Source organism: Neopelma chrysocephalum, unplaced genomic scaffold, assembly GCF_003984885.1.
Source record: "Neopelma chrysocephalum unplaced genomic scaffold, ASM398488v2 Primary Assembly neopelma1_71, whole genome shotgun sequence".
NCBI lineage: Eukaryota > Metazoa > Chordata > Aves > Passeriformes > Pipridae > Neopelma > Neopelma chrysocephalum.
Window position 1 is genome coordinate 16,085,821 of NW_020897731.1, and position 21,246 is coordinate 16,107,066.

At 38.4% G+C, this 21,246-nt stretch overlaps 1 protein-coding gene and 1 long non-coding RNA gene across 2 annotated transcripts in view; both read left to right on the forward strand.

Annotated features, from left to right (window-relative positions):
- Positions 1 to 376: 376 nt before the first annotated feature.
- Positions 377 to 21,246, forward strand: part of GRXCR1 (glutaredoxin and cysteine rich domain containing 1) — a 39,023-nt gene continuing 18,153 nt past the window's right edge. The window contains exons 1-2 of the mRNA XM_027686720.1: positions 377 to 772; positions 3,245 to 3,247. Of these exons, the coding sequence (XP_027542521.1) occupies positions 377 to 772; positions 3,245 to 3,247 (399 nt within the window). The remainder of the gene's footprint in view (positions 773 to 3,244; positions 3,248 to 21,246) is intronic.
- Positions 4,599 to 9,197, forward strand: LOC113969270. Its single transcript, XR_003534802.1, has 4 exons — positions 4,599 to 4,937; positions 7,712 to 7,763; positions 7,874 to 7,976; positions 9,152 to 9,197. It is a non-coding gene; the product is annotated as an uncharacterized LOC113969270 (long non-coding RNA).

A 21,246-nucleotide genomic window follows, 5' to 3' on the forward strand; every position in this document is an offset into this window, starting at 1 on the left:
TTCCCTTCCCTTCCCTTCCCTTCCCTTCCCTTCCCTTCCCTTCCCTCATGTGTGAGTTTAAATTTTTATTTTAATCCATGAATATAATTTCTCCCTTTCTTGCTTTCTCCTTAGTGCTAAAAAGTACACAATGTCTTTTTAATATTTAATTAATGATATCACTTTACAGGTTTTAGTTTAAAGGTAACCATAGTACAAATGCATCTATTATTAACTGCAGAACAGCAGTGGCTTCTTGGGAACCCTCTTTAGTTTAATATGAGAACCCCTGTCAACAGAAAACAGTGCTGATATTGTTGTTAAGTGTGACAAACTGGCAAATGCAATGGGCACCACGCTGGAACAATGCAAACTGCTTATATCAATGGAAGAGGCAATGTTTAAAAGTGAGGTGAAGGCAGACAACGAGAGGCTGTCGAGGAAGGTTCGATTCCGCGTTGCATCCTCACACAGCGGGAGGGTGCTGAAGGAGGTGTACGCCGATGGGGAGCCTGCCGACTCTCTGGACTCCGAATATGCCAGTAGCTCAGAGACTGACCAAACCAGCCGGCTGAGCGAAGTGGACGGGCAGCAGAATGGACACATGGGGTCTGAGTGTGATGAAAATGAGAACGAGGAGGATGACTTGCTCATTTTAGTCAGAGCCACTAAAGAGAAAGGATTTGGTACAAAGCGAGTCAACATCCTCAGCAAAAATGGCACAGTCAGGGGAGTCAAGCATAAAGTCAGTGCTGGTCAAGCTCTCTTTGACAATTTGGCAAAAGTATTTCAGGTAGGTAATGCAGTTCTGCTGGCTGTAAGGCCTCTATCTGTCCCTTTTAATTCCACACATTATTCTTCACTTTGTTCAAACTGCTCTCATTTATGATTTCTCAATATTCTCCTTCATTCCCATTGTTATCCATTTGCTGTTGTTGCACAAGAGGGGCTCATTGGTCTTTCTAGTATAAAACAGCTCCACACTCCAAACTGACTGTGAAGTTTGGTTTTTAAAATTAACCTAAAGTTTACTGAGTAGAAATATGTAATTTCTGTTTCCCATGTATGGACCAACAAAGAAATGTAACAGAGGATTTAACTGGGGCTTTGCTGGAGATGTGTACAGGTCCATGGTACAGGGCCGTGTCACGTTTCCACTCACATTATATTAATTCTAATGAGTGTACGATGTTATCTCCTGTCCCTACATGTAAATATGTATACTTGCAAATCCTATTGTTTAATCTGAAAAGTAGACCAAATTAGGTGCAGGGTGGCAGCAATGACGGTTTTCCCACATGAAAATTTCAGAGGAATGAAATCTTAGTCAGAGGTCTCTTTTATTAATGTCTGGTTTCCACTTATTTTGTAGAAGGAGCAGAATATTTGTAGTTGAAATAGCATATGCCACACTAATGCCTTAGTCAGAGAAACATCAAAGAAAATCAAGACAAAAGTTCTAAAATATTTAGCTCATATATACAATTTATCTATATATGCTATTCAAGCCTTTCAGTCATTAATATTTATACAAAAGAGCAACAAGTGTGCAACCAGACTCTTTCTGAAGGTTCTTATAATCTAGAATTATGCTGTTCACTTAAATTATCCTATAACTGGCTTCAGGGCATTGTTTGAAAAAATTTATGTGGTTTTAAATCATGGGAAATTTGATATTAATGACTGTTGTTGTGTTCTTCCTTACACTGTAACTAAGTAGTTTCATAATACGTTTATAAATGGCTGTAGATTAACATTCTCTTGCTTCTGGATATGAATTTATCCTCTATGTTGCACCTAAATTATAACAGTCTTTTTGTCAATACAAACATCCCTGTGGAAGTTGAAATTTCAAAGACGAATTTCCTGTTCTTTTTTTTTCTTTACATAACATCACATCATATAGCACTTAAGTAGTTTGCTTTCTTTCAAGCTATTCACTGAAGAGTTTGTCCTTGAAATCCCTACTCTGATAAAATTTGTAACAAACTCATTTTTCTAAGTAGATATGAATTAGGAAGTTTTAACTGATGGATGTCTGGGTTCTTCTCCAAATTTGATTCCACTGTTCTGTGCTGTTTCACTACGTGTAGTACACCAACTCACCAGCCTTATTCCCTCTTAAATGCTTTCTTCTGCTACATCAGCGACACCAAGCTAAGAAATTCGAATCAGCTAAATAAACAGACCCATTTGAAGACATCCATACCTCAATTAGTGTCCCCGCCACCTTGCTTTTTCTATCTCCAGTTTTATACTGGAAGTTCTTCAGGAAAGACCCATGGACTGAAATCAATGTACCTTGATTGCAATGTTTCTTGAATTCCTAGCAGAGTTATAGCTAGGACCAGTGCTATTTCCATGAGGTGTTTTGCCAGAAGAAAGTATTGCTCAAAAGAAGGCATATCCATCTTACAGTATCAGAAAATTATATGTAAACAAGTCTACTACAGACGTCCATAATTAAAACCTGTAAAATAATGACTGGTTTAAAAGGTGCTAAGAATTTTTTTATTGACAATATTTTACTGCAGAAGAAAGGGGAAAAATTAAATTATCGGATGAAAACAAACTAAACAGTTTTTCATACAGTACATAATTAAATTTAAGAACTCTCTGCTACGGGCATTGTAAAGTCGAAAAGGAAAGGCAGGTTTTGAAAGCAGATGAGGAAAATATATGGGGAATTGAGCAGCTTCTGCTTAGGCAGGTCTAGATGACAGATTTCCAGACAAAACTGTATATTCTTACATTAAGTGCCTACTAGATCAAAGACATATATTCAATAATACAGAGACCATCATGATTTTAGGTTTCTACACAAACAAGTTCCTATTTCCCCCGAGATAAAGCTTGAAGTCTAGTGAAGAGCAATGATGGATTGCATATTTTTATATCATACTGTGAGCCAATTTTCTATGCTACACAGTCAACGCAGAGGAGAACAAAGCAAAAAGGTTAGTTTTGAGATGGATTTGGAACTGCTTTATTGTAATGTGAAATATGATTGAAATTACAAATGAAGTAATGGCCTTTAGCATGAGATTAGAGGATGATTTCTGGTTTTCTGTAAGCATGTTCCAGGCTTCCTGCTGGAATACCACTTAGAGAACAAGTGTTGTTCTTTCAAAAATACAGTAAGATAGAAAGATATCTCTATTAGAAGGTGTAACTCAAAATCTCTTGATCTGGGCATTTTTGTAAGTTACTCTCTTGATTATGTGAGGTCATCTGCAGTTACACGTTTCTCTTAGATAAGCAGCAGCAGGTGTATAACAATAGTTAAAATGTATATGGTGTCCCTTATCCCTGAGGAGAGTCTATCTCTGCCCCTTTGATGATTCAGCAGTAGGAACTCATATGAGATGAACTCATTGTATATTTCCCATGTAATTGTATATTTAATGTCAAAGCTGGTGTTTGTAATCTCAGAATATGCACCTGAACTCTTGACAATCCTTATCCTAAGCACTGATAAATATGCGTTCAAATACTTCTTATTTAGCATTCGCTGTATCACTTATTAACTTTGCAAGAAGCAAAATATTGAGTATGTGTGAGCACCTTGTGACTCTGAAACTAGGGTTTTTTTTAATGTTTTCTGCATTGACAACATTCTGATTTTTCAGACTATATCTGCAAACTCCTCTACTATGCTACTTCTCCAAATCCCTAGATGCTCCCTGTGATAGGGAAGAGATCCTTGAAAACAAATCACTTTGCTCAGATATTCTAGGGATAAGCAGGTATTCATTAACTGTGCTTTGTTATGTTGTACAGTCAAGACCTTTGATTTTTTTCTGTTCAAATACCTGTGGTAAAAGTACTCCTGTGTATTTTAATGTTCCATCAAATATTTGGGATTTTGAATATTTTTTCCTACATTTTCTTACTACAGCCTTTCTACAGAATTGGTTCAGATCCTTTCTTCCCACAACAAACTCAGCTGAAAAAAAAATAATCACACCTTCTGGAGCCTTTTTCAATTTTAAGAGAGTGATGTAATACAGGAAGTATTTCTAGATGAAGAGGTGGTTTTGGTTGTTGTTGCTATATGATACAAGCCTGGTCTGAGAATGTATATGTGCTGCCAAATAGATGTGCATCCCCTGCTACATCTTCCCACAGTCACGCACTGAGAACTTCATCACCAGCACAATCCGTGACTTCTCATTTCCACTGTTCCCTGAGAAGTGGAGCTAAGTCCCTTATATTGGTTTGTCCAAGGGCTGCCTATGTCTCCAGATGAGAGCTGTTCCAGTGCTGTGACAGTGAAAGGTCTCCCATCAGGCCATCCCTGCATGGCTGGGGAAGCTGCTACCAGGCAGGTGGGAGCAGCTGTGGGCAGCTGGGGCTAGCACAGCCATGGGGATGGAATGTGGGATAGAGCAGGACATGTCTGGGGATTGTCTCAGCAGCATGACAGAACATTCTGGGGGAAGAAAGGTGGGGAAGAGACCAGCTCTACTGATGCTTCAGGACAGCATGGTTTCCATGGCAACCCCTCCAGCCTTTCCCTCCAAGGGGTGGATGCCACAAGGAGACCGTTGACATAGCAACCACATCCTGGGGGGGTGGTGGTGATGGGTGTTGACATAGCAACCACCCTGGGTGGGGAAGGTGGGAGGGAGGTCCCCAGTTGTCTGGTGAAGGGTAGGGACAGTCACATGTGTCATCCAGGCACCTAAACTGGGCCTGGGGGGTGGCCTCCCACAGTGCTGGCAATACAGGTGTCAGACAGCCAGGAACACTTTATTTGTGAGAAACAGGCATTACTGAAAAGCTTGAAAAACAGGAAGGAGCTGAAGCTCCCAGACTCCCTGTTCGTGCACCTCCTTGGTATAAGTGACATTTTCTCCTGCTGAAACACTAAAACTGACAGTGTCAGCAGCTCCGGAGCTGGGGACGTGACTTGCCAATTGTGTCAGAAGCAAAAGCCCCTTCTCTGCATTACCAAAGTACTTGTGGTTTTACTTCAGTACATTACCAGACATTTTGCTTTCTAATATTAGAATACTATTTAAATGCAAATTTATATGAATATTTCCTATATTTTCCCATAGAAACTAGTAGAGAAATAGTTATTTTTTCCTTGAGATAAATATAATTCTCTTCATGAACAATTTTTATGACTAGACCATCCCTATGATGGCTTCCAGGTAACAAGGAACAAAAATCCTTGTGTTGTCTGATATATTACTAGGTAATACAATGATAATTTCATGCCAGACTGGGTTTCCATCCCAATGTGCAATGTAATGGAGCTCAGCCAAAGGTTTTATATGGGTCTCCCCTCATTTTCACTGCTTCAGCAAGGGTATTTTCCTCTATTTCCATACTTACACACTGCACTGGCCTTCCAGCCTCCTCTGAAAGGTCACGTTCTGCTAAATTAGTCACAGAACTCATTCTCAGGCATGGCCTGCTGACGTCTATTGTGAGAGGGCAGTCCTGGTTAACAAACCTGATGAACGCCTTTGTAAGGACAGCGTCAGAGATATGGGCCAAGAGTCAGACACAATGTACTTGGTCTTTACACTGTTTTCCAGCACAGTTTCTCAGGTAGAGCTAACATTTAAGGTTGCAAAGTGCATGTCATTATTCAGCCTGATAAAGAATGAGCTTATTAATGTTTAGGGAGAAAGGTGGGAAAGAAGAAAGAATCAGGTGGAAGTTTGTTAAGAGAAGAAGAGCTTTTGAGGTGGTTAAGTTCACTTTCATCTTTCTTTACTTGTAGGTGACCTGGTGTTTAAGCCATTAACCAATTTCAGTCTCTCACACCTGGAAAAGCTAATACACTTCAGGACTTAAAAACTAGTAGGGCTAGCTAACACTACAGACAAAATAAATTGAAATACAGTAGCAAAACCAACTGTCTTCCAAAGAAGGCAGATGCTGCAAAGTGTTGTTAAGGAAATTTTCTTGTGCAATCATACAAACAAAGGTTTTAGGGTGGGTGGCATGTTGTATAGTACTCCTCCGGACCATATATCACTAAAATTCCCAAAAGTCTGGGGAGATGAGAAAGTGGGATTTGCACTTTCACTAGTGTATTGCAGTCATGATATTGTCCTCCTTACCTCTTTGGCAGATGATCAGTGCTGACATTCCAGCATCACTGAACTCTTTGAACCCAAAGACCTCTCCTAGGACTGGAAAAAGATTGTAAAAGATCTCTTGAACTTTTCTTTCATATTCTCATCCATACACACTACCCTGTGACTCTCAAATAGGCATAGCTTGCAAAAGAAAAAGATGTGCTGGATTGCTTGTACAGAGCATTTGCTGCAGTAATGCCACTTACATAGATGGAGATAAAATCCCAATGAGCTGTAGGTATCTGAGGTACAAACGTCCAGTGTATCTTCCTAGTGTTAGGAAGTCTGGAAAACCAGTTATTGAAATGCATTGCACTGAAATCCACTGGAGAACAGGAAAAATTGTAATGACACAGAGGATCAAGTGATTATGAAAAGTAGGTTTCTGCTTGTTACAGAAAAATCAGCGTTAGAAGGACAACTGGATCACTACTGGAAAGGGCATAGCGTCCTTTCACCAATTCCTTTTTACTTTCAGAAGGGCTTTGATCTGTGACCACATTGCATGGGACAGTGATTCAGCTGATGCAGTTGCTCAATTCACAGTTATAACAAGTGGTTTCCAGAGCCGATGTCTAAACAGACACACTGAATTAAAAAGTAAAATGTTCAGTTCAGTGAGCTTTTAACCAGAGCCTGGGTTTGGTCAGTATTTAGGATATTGGTTTCTAATGTTCTCATGTTCCTGTAGAAATCAGCAATAAGGCACTGATGTCAGACACATCTATTATTAGGCTATTTTTGGCATTTTAGGATTTGCTTCTGTTGGACTTGAAGTACATATTTGACATAGAATTGGAATGATCAGCAAATAGACTTTAAACTATCTAAACCACTGAAAGTGATATACAAGCTTTGATTTAAAAAAGACTTAGCTGTCTCATTTTTTAAAAATGTCAATATGAGATGTCTTGACTTTACAATACACTCAACATTGGGAAGCTTAGCAATAAAACTATAATTATATTTACTACTTCTTCGAGACTGAATCTATAATTGTAGAAAAAAAATTGATAGGCTTTTATGCTGGCAGTCTGACTAGCAGGTACTGAACATCTGTCCAACCTTCCAGTGCACTGCATGGCATCAAAATTATTCTTGCTCTGATCAGTCTTGATCTTTGTAAAGGATCCATAAATGAGGTCAGTGTTCTTGAGACACTGGCCTTGTCTCTTCCATGGGAAAGGACATAGCAAAGAAGCTGTGGTAATACTGTAATGAATATGTATATACAGAATATGTAGTACTAGACTTGAGATTCAAATCAAGACTTCAGATATAAATTCAAAAAATCCATAGGCCTCTGAAGAAGGACTTAGACATGAAGCTCCAACACTGAGATCCTCCAAACCTCTCTTTGGTGCTGCCTTGCCTCAAAGGCAGCAAAAGCCTTTCATTAATGAAAACTTGACTAATTCTCTGCCTTGGCCATGTGCCTCAGCATCTCAGTGTTGACAGGTCATGACAGTTACCTCCTACTCGTGTCCTATGGGAACCATAAAATAGAGGTTCCATTGCCTGTCTCACCTGCAGGGCTTGATGCAGTAGGTGTTCCCTGAGCATGCCTGGTGGATCAGATCCTACACAAACTGTACATAAGCAGGTTCTGCTTTGTTACAAATTGTGTCTTGCAGGAGGCAGTGGTGGGAGTTGTACTTTGAAACAGGCAGTAACAAGACAGCATGAGTAAGTTGCTGAAACAGGAATTGAACACAGGCTTGCTATACCAAACACTACTGTTCTTCAGCATCATGCTTGATGTCCATTTCTTTCTTTCTTTCTTTCTTGCACTTAAGGAGTACAGTGGTCACATTTCTTCCACATGGAGGTATCCTAGAAACGCTGGTAGCCTGTGACTTGCTTGCTAGGGAAAAGAGGTAGAGAAGAGACTGAATCCAGGTATCCAAGACATGAGAGATTGCAAATAATCATGTTCTACCACCTTGTTTCATCCTCTGCCACCTTGTTTCATCCTCTGCCTTTAAATCTAAAAATATATTTGCTTTCTTTTTGAAGGAATGAATGCAAATGCCAAATGGAAAAAGATGCTTCCTGGTTGTACTAAGTGGGACTCCTAAGTCGTATTGGCCTCAGGATATTCTCTGAGCTGAAACCAGTCATAAAATGAGACAGTATTAGTAGAAAATGCCATATATGCTTTCCATCCTCTTACTTTTAATTATCTGTCTGGTAGATGACTTGGAATATCAGATGAACACTGGGTCTGAGCCTAAGTACTGCTCTGGGATTCTTATATAATGTCCCTTTGTGGAACTGCTCAATAAGGTGCTCAATCTTTGAATTAACATGAAAAATGCTTCATCTTACTTCAAACTAACTTGAAAAAGAGTCATGTTATGCAAACAGCCTATAAAAAAAAATCTTAGGATGTTAGTGCAGAAATTTCTTCTACTTATTCTAAGAGTAGGATTTTTTCAAAATTGGCCTCTTACAACAGAGATGAAAAAGATGAACTGATTAGTCTTAATCATTAATTAGTAGCAATAACTCTTGCCTTTTGCCATCTGTGAATCTCAACTCAGTAACTCAGCAGGAATATTAGGAGAAAATGTCTTTTGAAGTATTCTTAAAACTAGGGTTGTCAAGAAAATTTGGGGCTGTTCCATTTTCTTTGAAATGGTACAACAGACTGCCTGTTAGTGCATTGCCACTGAGACTTGTATGCCTTTGACACAGCAAATACAAATTCTGTGGAACATATAAAGATGAACTAAATTGCCTATAAATATGAACTGTCTTACATGCTTAATTCTTAGCACCATACTTGGTCACTGACCCCTAATTCCATGTACCAATAAATTACTCTGCAACCAAATATTTAAGGGCCCTCATCGCACCTGAGTGTCTTAGGTGAAGTATGTTTTACTTAAAACTTTATAAACATGGAAGCAAATACTTGGTTACACTGGGCCAATATGTTACCAGACTGCACAGCTGTGCGTCTGAAAAAATATGGTAATGATGAGGATGAAACACAGCTCCTTTTTTAAAACTTTATATATTTCCTAACAAGTTAAGTGCATTAAAATTCCCTTTTTTTTTTTAGTTTACAGATCTCAAAGCTGTTGCAGTTTCGAAGTAGGATTTGCAAATGCACTAGTAAGCTTACACAAGCTAGAAAATATAAATGTATATGTGCCATACATGTTATGGTGCTAGACTGCTCTGATCTGTCAGCAGCTTGCTCTGACATTTTTCTGCTAGTGTTGACAGTTTAAGACATACTGCACCAACACAAGGTACATTATTAACAACTTGAAAGAAAGAAATGGTCAAAAGGATATTGCTTTTTTTTTTTTGGTGAGAGCTTTAGCCTGTGACTGCAATGTTTGGCAGCACCATAATTTTGTAGCTGAAGTGGAATAAAACATTCTTTAGAATGGAATTTGCTACCAGAGAGAAAAGGGTATGGCTTTCATACATAAAAACCTTTCTCATTTCTGCAACATCCATTGCTAGGTAGTACAAAACATGAAACTCAAATCTCACTGAAATTTTCCAGAACTTACCAGAGGAATAATAGATAGGACAGCATCCCCAGCCTGTTGATTTAAAAAAAGGAGCTGGAAAGATACACCTCCCCATCCAAACATGCAATCTTGTGTTTTGCTTGATGCAGTAGTTACATTGTGGAGAGGTTGCCACAGCACTACTCTTTATAGCCTCCATCATACAAAGCAACAGAAATGGTCACAGATGAGCAGCTGGAGTCAGTGAGGTAGAGACTCATTTCACGCATGGCAAGAAAGAAGACAGAAAAACTATCATTCATTGCTGGTATGAATTGTGGAAAGCATTTTAACAACCTTAGTACCATTTTGCTTTGGAACTTTATGTAGAAACACCATCCATCAGTGTCAGAGGAGTATGTCTTCTGTACTGCAGAAATATAACACACAAACTTGTTCTTTCTCCTTTTCTCACAAAGAAATATAAAAAGCCTTACTGGCCAATATTTGCACACATTTATAACAACATGTGTTGTTGTGTGCTGCATTGACAAATCAGCCAATGCTGGTTCAAAGGCAAAGATTTTTTTTCTTTGGAATTGACTCTCAGTAGCCTCGTTTGGAATACTACTGATTGCTAATTATCTAACAAGGTTTAAAACTACTAGGAATTGACAGGAGTGAAACACTGTTATTTAAGAAAAATCTGTTTCTCCTTGCAACTTCTGTAAGACAGAAAGAAGTCAGCTTCTAAACCTGCAACTGAACTTACAGTGTTTTAAAGAAAATGTGATATTTTCCTATCTACCCTCTCATGTCTTGCTCTTGGTTTACTACCTCTAAATGCAAAGGACTTTCCTTCCTAGCCCTACAGGCAACTATGAAGCATTTCATAGTTGTTCAAGCAGAGAACGTTGTAAGAGACAGACTGATAGACACAGTGAAAAATGAGACCTTTGCTGGAGTTCTTTCCACCTGTCATAGGTCTTAATCCACATCTTAAGAACTCCCCTTTCCAGGTATAGTCTGGTAAGGTCTATGGTCAGACCCCACCTCGAGTACTGCATCCAGCTCTGGAGTCCTCAACACAAGAAGAACACTGACCTGTTGGAGCAAGTCCAAAGGAGGGCCCCCAAGCTGATCAGAGGGATGGAGCACCTGTCTTATGAGCATAGGCTGAGAGAACTGGGATTTTTCAGCCTGGAAAAGAGAAGGCTGCAGGATGACTGAATTGTGGCCTTCTAGTACCTGAAGGGAACTTACAGGAAAGATGGGACAAGACTATTTACAAGAGCATGTAAGTGACAGGACAAGGGGAATGGGTTCAAACTGAAAGACAGTAGGTACTAGGAAAAAATTCTTTACTGTGATGAGGCACAGGAACAGCTTGCCCAGGGAAGCTGTAGATGACCCACCCCTGGAAGTGTTCAAGGTCAGATTGGATGGGGCTCTGCACAACCCGGTCTAGTTGAAGGTGTCTTTCCCCACAGCAGGGTTTGGAACTAGATTATCTTCAAGTTCCCCTTCCAACCCAAGCCATCCTATGATTCTATACTGCTTTCAGTCAGATTCACACACATGCAGTGGGTATATCTGGTTGTTCCAAATCCCACTGTGGTTCAAAAATATAAGCACCTACTCAGCCCCTCGAAGTCCAAACTTAAGGTATCATATAGATTTAAGAGAGGCAGCAGTTTATAAATGACATGTTCATCTGTTCATCTAACTCTGCAAAATATTGCCATGGCATCTATTTTTGTACCTGCTGGGTGGTCAGGCCCTCTGGAAACCTATCTGCTTGGTGCATGATGGTCTTGTGCATCTTCATGTAGGAGAGTGTGGGGTGGAAGAATGATATTAGTGGCCAGTATTTGCAGCTGGATACAGGTGACTAATACTATCTGGGGTTTTTTTGCTGTTACTGACTGAGAGTAGACTTGAATCATGTAGTTCCTTCAGCCAGGTAGTTTTATCATCAGCTGCTCCAGCAGTTCTCTTTTGCAGTCACAACAGATAAGGGCAAGAGTTTTCAAAAAAAGGAGAGATGTCTAGCAAACTTTCTGACTTTTTTTTTATGCTGTCTCAATTCTCGTTTTGGCCGAAGGTTATTCAGCTGGCAGAAATGCAACCAGTCTGGAGTTTCAGAATTGTTTAAAGACAAATTAAGATATTAGAATAAATGTTGTTATTAATTTTTCTTGCTGTAGGGTGTTAAATGATGTCTATGCAAAGAAGCCATTGAAATGTTCCTCTGAAAGAAAAGCAGATAGCCAATTTAATAATCTTAGCATCTTCATTTGTAGTCTTATTCCTTGACCAGAACATATTTAACTCTATGACACAATATAGATCCTAGCCCTATTGTAAGAACATTATTATATGAAAATTATGATTATCTGAACATTAGTTTCTGCTTTATTTAACAAATAAATATCTCTGGGCAAAATCCTGTATCAGACTAAAGCATAAAGCTGCTCACACTGACCTTGCTAAAAAATTAGTCCAGCTGCAGAGGTGATATATACAGACTAACTAACTTGGCAGCTATTTTGACTAGCAGGTTTAGGAGCTAGTATAAAGCATACAACATGCTATATTCTGATTTTCAGACATTATGCCTGTATGGTTAAAAACCAAACCAAACCAAAAGCTTACACCTTAGCTTTTTTCCGAGAACAAAGTCTATAATTCTGCTCCATGAAGTTGTATTTCATTTTGTTCACACAGAACTGGTGGATGAGCCATCTGTCCCCTTTCATATATCAAGGTTAGCAGCCACGGTATAGAGTATTCTAGGGCAGAGTTGGTTTATGTATGCTGTCTAAGAGTTGTATCCTCTATATCTGCATAAAAATCTCAAGCTCTTTGCCTTTAGTTTTGAAATCTATTGCTTAAGAAAAGAAATGAAGCACTTTATGTGTGCAATGCAGATGGATCTTTAATTTAAAAAATGGATACTGAATATATAACTAGTAATTAACTATTCAGAGTTTGAAGATGAAGGTACCAAATCCCTAGGTATTATTAAGTGATGAGGTAGCTGAGAGCATAGTTCCAATTAGGTTAAGTAATATAGCAGGGAAACCAGGTCCTTCATCACTCAGCACTAACAGAGAACAAAGTAGTGTTATAACTACAAGAGATTCCTTTTCCTTACTTCCATATATTGAGTAATAGAGCTCTCATTGAGAAGTAAGGACTGAATCAGCACTTTGGTGCACTAATCACTGCTTAAGTTTGCTCTTTGCCTCATTCTAAGACCTGTGCAAAATTCATTGCAGGTTGCAAAGTGCTTTGTGACCCCAGGTGAAAGAATGCTCCATGTTCACCTGACAAATAGTTGGCTTTTTCTTCAACTGTGCAGTGCAAATGACAATTTCAACTTTTACAGAACAGCCTGTTTTTATCTCAGCCCAGAGAATAACATTTTCAGGTAGACTTTAAATTTTATAAAGTGTCAGGAAAGAAGAAGTACATAATTTGCCAGATGTTTGGAAATAAAAACTAAGGGAGAGTAGTGGTTTCCCAATTTTGCTCAACATTCCTTGGGAGTTTCAGATCTTAGTGCATCTCATTTCAGCTTCCATTTGCAGGAATACAGAAAAGATAAAATCACTTTTGACAGAAAGCTTGTTACCTGCCAAACATGAAAACTCCAGTGTGCATCACAAATCAAAACCAGAATTCATTTAACTCTTTCTTCTCTTTTTATTGCTTAGGAAGGTAAATTATGAAAAATGAATTGTAATTTTTGAATTTTCTCTGGTATTGATTGCAGTGGAGAATGACACTTTATTTCACTTATGCTATTACCTTCTTTAGTTGTTTTTTGAGTGAGCAGAAGTAGTTCTGTTGCGTAAGACTGACTCTAGTGTATAATTAATCCATGATGAAAGGCTGAGAAATCTGCTAATGAAAATCCAGTAAATTTTCAACTGAGCTAAGTGTAACTGATAAGAGCTTTCCTGAATACAAGTTTTTACTTGCTGATTCTCTCTAACGCTAGGAAAAAACATCAGTTGCAACACTAGAGCATGTGTATTGTTACACATACAAAGGCTATTGTTCTGTTTCTGATGATATTCTGATATACTGAAAGTATGTCTTGGGAAAACAGACCCACTTACCACACCAAACATAGCTGATAAAGAAGGAATAGCCATGTAATATTGTAAGCAGGATCTCAGCAGCTAACTGTCTTATTCTCCAGTCAGAAATACGATTAATCGCATTTGTAAGAAGCTCAACAGACTAGAATACATTTTTCATAGATCACTAATGCCTTTTAAGTAACCAAACTGTAACTGATATTTGCGAACTACAAAGGGGATCACTGCATGACTTAACTGCACCTGGCTATGTTTAAATGTAAAATGAGTCAGAGGTCCCTGTATGTATGTATGTATGTATTATTATTATTATCACGTTATTATTAGCATCTATCAGTCTCTCCATCAGTCCAAGGATACCAAAGGAATATTTTAGAAATAATGAGTAAGGGACTGGTGAAAGAGAGGAGCAAAGAGAAAGACAGAAGGGATAGAAACCTTTTTTTTAAAAACTTCATTTGCCTTTCCAGAGAATAGTAAACAGGGTATTCCAAAACTACTGCCAAGTTAAAAAGAAATGGGCCAGAGTTGACATAGTAATTTCCATGACAACCTTTGCTGCTGATCACACAAGTCTTTCTCTGCAGTACGAAATATTCTATCAAGTGAAGCAGCAGTGATTACAGACAGACAGCGCCAGTGTGCTCAAACCAGGACTCATTTGGCCATGTTGTTTGCTAACTTTTCCACATGATCTGAGATATTGAACTCCTTCATCTTTATCTGCCCGTTTTCAGCAAGTCCTGCTCTAGTTCACTTCTGACTAAAGCCATTCTTACAGAATATTCTCAAAAAGGGCATGCACTGCCCAGTGATCCTCCCTGAACAGGTAACATAGGTTCAAACATCATGAACAGTGTGGTAAATAACAAGCAAAATGAAAAAGTGCTTATAACAAGAGAAAATAGAATTTTGGCTCTACAACTGCTGTTTAAGACGAATGTATTGTGGGCTTTTTTATAACAGTTCAGGGTGTCATCATGGGAAATGGTACATAAGTAAATAGAATTACCACCGAAGTCTGAGCATGTAGAAGAACAAAACATTTCTTCTCAAGAGAATTAAACATATTTGAAAAATCCTACTCATATTATTAGAAAGCAATCTCCAAAGATGTGAACTGACAGTAGAATAATACTGCCACAATAATACTAGCCATTTATTCAAATATTTCGTACCTACAACCACATATAGGCAAGTTTAGAGTTTTTTTTTGTCAAGTGACCAAACACTAAGTGCTAATCAGAACTCTTTCAAATTGACCTACATGCTCTCTTCTTTTATTTCCAGCCCTTCTTCTTGTTTTGAATAGAAACAGAAAACAGAATAGCCCAGAAAAAAAAGAATGTATAAATCGAACAATGTTTTTTAAACTTGAGAAAAAGTTCCATTTTTTAGAAGTCCAATTCTCATTTTGCTCAGTCTGTTTCTCCCTGTTGCTAGTGATAAAGAGATAGAAGTGAAATAAACACTGATCAGATGTTGAATAATAATTATTTTTCATACCCCCTACATATAACTGTTATCACCATGTGGTAACACATAACTGTTAAACAACAGGAAATTAAATTATGTAATCTAGGACAAATCTTCTTCTAAGAATAAAGACTTATTCTCAAATTTCCAGAGCTTTCAATTTGTTTAGAATTGTGTAATTAATACTAACATTCTTTTCGTGACCCATCTGTGATCCATTGTTTCAGTCCTCTGGTCTTCCACACTATTTACAGACACACCTTCAGGCAGGCAGATGCTATGCAGCTCAAGCCATACATTTTTAATTTACTGATAGCAGCATTTCTTTAGGTGACATGCAGTAGACTTTTTTTTTCTCTTTTACATTAATTAGTTTCTGTTTTCAAGGTACACTGAAGTAACAGTCACCTTCCAGTTTGCCTGTTCTCTAACTTTGTGTTGTCCACAAAAAATGTGTGGAAATGAGAAATTGTGAACTATTTTTTATTTTTTATTTTCACATTTAGTTTGACTTCCCAATTTTCCAGATATTTTAAAATCACTGTATCTTACTCATGTCAAAGGCACATTGCATAAACTGTTATGCTGATATTCTGTCAGCAAAATCTTCAGAAAACTGTCTCCAGCTAAACAGCTGAAAACAGCCAAAGTAGAAATTCATCTCTTTCCTTTCTCATTGATGTAACACAGTCATAACCCTCACTGGGATAATTTAAGGCTGTGTCGTCTTAGTTTTGCACAGATCAGACATGCTACTTGAGCCAAAATGAGTCTAATATGCAATGAGAGTTCAAGCCAAAATTTAGTCCTAAATTAAAATATCTCCAAGTGGTCACAGGATTCATGCAACAACATAATGCTGTACATTTTTTTAGACATCACAACTGTGTTCAGTCCTGTCACAACACAAGCCATATCTACCAGAAATAATGTTTTTCTTGCAGAAGAGGGAAGTTTCAGTTTGAAGACTGGCATGCCACCATGCTTCACAGCTACCATGTTTTCTGCAGACTGGGTGTGAATTTTAGTGCAAATTATTTAAACATAATCAAGTACTTAATTATTTTAGTAAATTTTTTATCTGATGATTTTTAAACAACTATCAAGCAGTGCAGGAGGTGAGATAGAAAACTGATGAGTGGATACTCGGAGTAAATGGGCAAAACACTATAGGTTATTGGTAGGGGAAGCAAAGGCGTCCCCTCCCCTCCCCTCTTGTAACTGAAGTCTCTTTGGAGAAACCACAAAGTTGATAGGATGAAATTATGTAGCATCCTTGTCAAGTTATTCTGTAGGCATATCTGAAAAGATGAAGCTAACCAAGAACCAGAACTAGTGGAAACCAAGATCATGGCAAATGATACTGTCTGGGTTGTAGATACTGAAAGTAATTAATTTTCAGAAAATCTCTAGTGATAATTATACAAAGCCTGTGACTGCAAATATATGGGATTGAGTGGAGAGGAATAAAATAGGATTGCTGATATTGTAGAGGGAATTCAGGAAATAAATCAACTACTTGTAGAGAAAAACTGAGTTTATCCACGAGATGCTAGAGAAAGCTTCCTGCTATCTGCATTCACAGAGATGTTGGAGGAAAATGCGAGACCTGTGATTGTCAGTTTTTGGAATATTGCTTGGGAGCCTGTTAAGCTGATGTGTTGGCTGTGGACAAGCTCTGCAATAATTTTAAGTACTCTGTATTTTCAGTTTTTGTTAAGATGGTTAGGTAAATGTGTTCACTTGGACTCAGAGAATTCCTCAACAACCAGAGAAGGAAGTAATGCTTTGAATTCAACACATTTCAGACATAAACTGCAACCAATACAAAGTGCCAGACGGCCAGAGTTCATCTGAAATGGTGGCACTGTCCATGCTCCATGGCAATTCATGGCAATGATCTTCATATGAAAGGGCAAGATGTGTGTGACACTTTCAGTGAGTATAAATGCCCAGAAGAAACCCGAAAACTGTGTTCTCCACAAATGCCCCTAGTTTCAGCTGGGGATATCTATCTGCTTAGTAGTGTGAGTCCCCTAAGGAGGTACCATCTACTTCTGAGCTGGCACCATGGAAATCTCTAGCTTCCAGCCACTCCTGCAACCTGCCTGCAGCACAGGCTTGTAATTTTGACCTTATGTAACTCCTTACTCTTAAGGTGAGGACTGCTTTAAATCCGTTCCTCAATAGCTGCCAGAAATGTCAAGTGTGGCAGTGAAGTACTCTGTCTTGAGAGAATAAAGCCAAAAGTGAGAGAGAAGAAAGGCTTCTGTATGCTGGCAGTATTGGAGGAAGTAAAATTTCTCATGGAGATGTGGGAAAATTGGGTGTTTATTTTTGAACTTTTTTTAAAAAGAAGGACTTTGATCTGGAAGACAGATGAAGAGCAATCAGGCTTGCTGGAGGGAAAGTGAAGCTTAGTCTGCAATCTGGTCAGCTCTCTGAAGTAGAGAGAGAAAAAGGGACAAGGGAAACAGCAGTTTTCAATTACAGCTTGAATTCATAAGTTTTGGCTAAGCCAGATAAATGGGAGCATGTAGGGGTTTTTTTACACTGTATTTCAACTACATCTGTTGATGACCAATACTAAGAATAATCCATTTGTTGATTTTTTTCGAATGCAGCTTTAAAATACCTGTAATTTAAATACATCTATGGTGAATTTTCTTTGTAACTTTCTTTTAGCCAGAAGAACAAACTGCAGCATAATTTCCACCAGAACTTCAGTCTTGATCACAAGGGAATTTGAAATTTTACAAGATTTGTGAAGTTTTTACTGTTTAATTTTCCTAAACTTAACTCCTCATCTACACCTGGCTGGTACACTCTAGGTCTTAAGAAGTGGTACTAAAATGTAATAAGCATTCCTAATTAGCATTTGTTTTATGCAGTCAAAGGCCCAAGAAGCAGATCAGGGAGCTAATATCTCCTGTAACACTGTAACACAATTTTGCAGAATTATGGGTTTCAATTTCCTGATCCAACGATTACATCAAACAAAGAGAAATTGTTTATAACACCACTCAGATTGTTCAGCTGAAAGCCATTTATCAAACCTAGCAGATAATCAAACCTCAGTAACACTAGCTTCTAGCTCTCCTACTAGCACTGCACCTGTAGAAAACAAATGTTTCCCTGGTTGGCTGCCAGGTTACGACACACTACAGTCAGTCTTGCAATACAGAGTAAGCGCAGAGGGGAAATACGGCATAATCCAATGCCGAAGAAAATCCATTTTTAGGACTGGTTCTGGCTGGAGTTTGCATTATGTAGAATCATAGAATCATTTTGAGTTGGAAGTGACCTTAAAGATCATCTAGTTCCAACCACCCCGGCACAGGCAGGGATGTCACTCACTACACCAGGTTGCTCAGAGTCCCCTCTAACCTGGACTTTAACACTCCCAGGGATGGGGAATTCACGACTTCTCTGGGCAATGGTGTTTTCTGTATAGTTTAAGGTAGGTATTAGGCATGTTCATGTTAAATATACTGTAAAACAGCTATGAATAGCAAAAACTACTTATCAGAAACAGCAGCATTTCCCCACTGAGAAACTGAGGTTTTTTTACTGGAAAAAAAATGTCTTAACATCATCTGAGACATGTTCCCTGTCTCAGAACAGCCATTTTGCAAATACTGTGTTTATAAGTAAAGTAATCCCAGCACCTTTTTTCTTATGTAAGAAGTCTTTTTACTCTTAAATGAATTGATAAGGAGAGTAACAGATGAACTGGCTGTTTGATAAGCAGCATCAGAGCAATTATTAGCTTTCTTTACGCTCTCCTTTCCCAATCAGTTAGCTTCGGAGCTGACAATACAGTTACTGAACTAACAGATGAAAGAACGAGGCTGGACTGTGACATGGTCCTGCCACTGAAGGCTGAGAAGCACTGAAGCTCTCAGCAGTGAAGATGAAGATCAATATCAGAAAAAGCAAGTGTACTTCCCATGTGGTCTGAGACCACTTTGCTCACCTGACAAGAAAACACCGTATTTTTTTGTAAAATGCACACACTGAGAAACTCTTATGGAACTTTATCTGGGTGAATAGTCACTGATGTGTGCTCAAGGAATTGTAGTCCAGGAGCTAGAAAATAATTTTATGAAATATACCTATGTAGCGAATGCCTTGTAAATGACAAAGCATTCCCTTCATCACATTTACTATTACAAAGCTGAATCTTGGTTACCAACTAGATATATGAAGTTTCAATTGTCTATTTTGGTGTGAGATCCCACAGCATTCACAGCATTCTTTGAAAATGAAGGAGAAAGTTATCATAAGCCTTGCTGAAACTTGGTGTAGCCATTTCCTGACTGCTGCCTTAATATTGCACTGGGAGTTTCCTGCTGTAAATGGCAAAGAACTGAATCTGCCTGTCCTAAAAAAATAATTGCATGTTATTTTTGCATGGTGATTGTGCTGGTTGATGAAAATTTTCTGAAATAAATTTCTCTGGCTAATGCTCTTGAGAAAATTGCACTATACTGAATTATGTGTTGGATTTTTCTGATATGGGCCAAGTCATAAAGATGTAGTGATAGGACTAGGGAGAATGACTTCAAACAGAAAGACTTAGAAAAACTATCAGTTAGCTTAGGTATTTAGGAAGAAATTCTCTACTTTGAGATTGGTGAGGCACTGGAGCAGGTTGCTTAGGGAAGTTGTGGATGCCCCATCTCTGGAAGTTTTCAAGGGCAGGCTGGATGGGGCTTTGAGTGACCTGGTCCAGTGAAAGGTGTCCTGTCCATAAAAGGGGGCTGCAACTATGTGATCTTTGAATGATACTCCCAACCCAAACCACCATTCTATGATTTTATGATTTTCTTTGTACTGGTAGCGGAAATTTCAAAGTCATTGGCAATCAAACTTTTTTACAGGCTAACTGCAAAAAGATTACCTGTGAAACCATGTGTCTGGCTCTAATATTTTATTGCTATTTGCGTTGTGCTCCATAACATTGCATTTTTTTTCCTCTCTTTATAAGGCTGATGAGAGGGGAGGAGGACACTAGCAAACTGGAACACAGAGATCTCTGCAACAATGAAGGGTTTTCAAATAATAATAATAGGCTCAGCTATTACCTGTCTCAACCTACTTCCTACTACTCTATCTGAAGTAGCTTCATAATTGTCACAGGACAGTTTAGATACAACTAGTCTAGCTTCTGCTAAATAAAGGAATGGTTCAAAGAACTGTACAATGTGAAAGGAGATTGATGGACAGTCCTTGTTTCAAACAACTTCTAATGCCTCATGTAAACTGCTGGGGAAAAAACTGTTTTCAGTAGCTCCTGCCTCTTCCCCTTCAGTCTTTGTGGGGAGTGCCCTTACACAACAAAGAAATGCTTCTCCTTTATTACAAACTGGTAAAAACTAGAGTAACATTTCCAAGAGTCTTCCCAGATACTCTCTTTTATATTTTAAGAATTTCTCAGAGATGTCAGATTGGTGAATATGAGGAGAAAGAAATAAGAAATGAGCAAATGAAAGAGAGAAATAAGCATTATTATATTACAGAGTTGTTTCTTAGGAGAATTGCAGACTAGGTTAGAATTAATCACAGGAACATCTTTTGCTTCTGATTTTTGAACATTTAATTTTTTTAATATCATATGCAGAATGGCATAAATAAATTAATAAGAAAATACTGATAGACCTTTCAACACTTAATAAATAAAATCCAGTTAGGCATGTACAGAAATGGATCTTCTTTCAACTAATTAGAACATATTTTTCATTTATTGGAAATAAATTTTATGCTGGCTGACTTCACAGCATTGCTGTGCCTTGTTGAAGAGAAACTGCTTTTCCCCCCAAGTCAGTGCCACACCTGTATGAGACAGTTTGACTGCACATTGTACAGAAGCAGAGGCATCAGGGTCTAGCAGAGACCATGAACCCTGTTCTCTTATCCGAGCTCAGGTCACCTGCTTGTATGGGTGTGTGCTGGATGAACAGTAATAAGGACATTGGGAGGTGAGCTCAGTTGCAGTCTTTGTACCTCCTGAACCTGAAGATGGCTGAAGCATTGCAAAGAGCAGGGAGAGGCCAGGTCACGCCCTGTACTCCTTTGCTGTGGTACTATAAGTACTTTTACTGCTTTGAAATA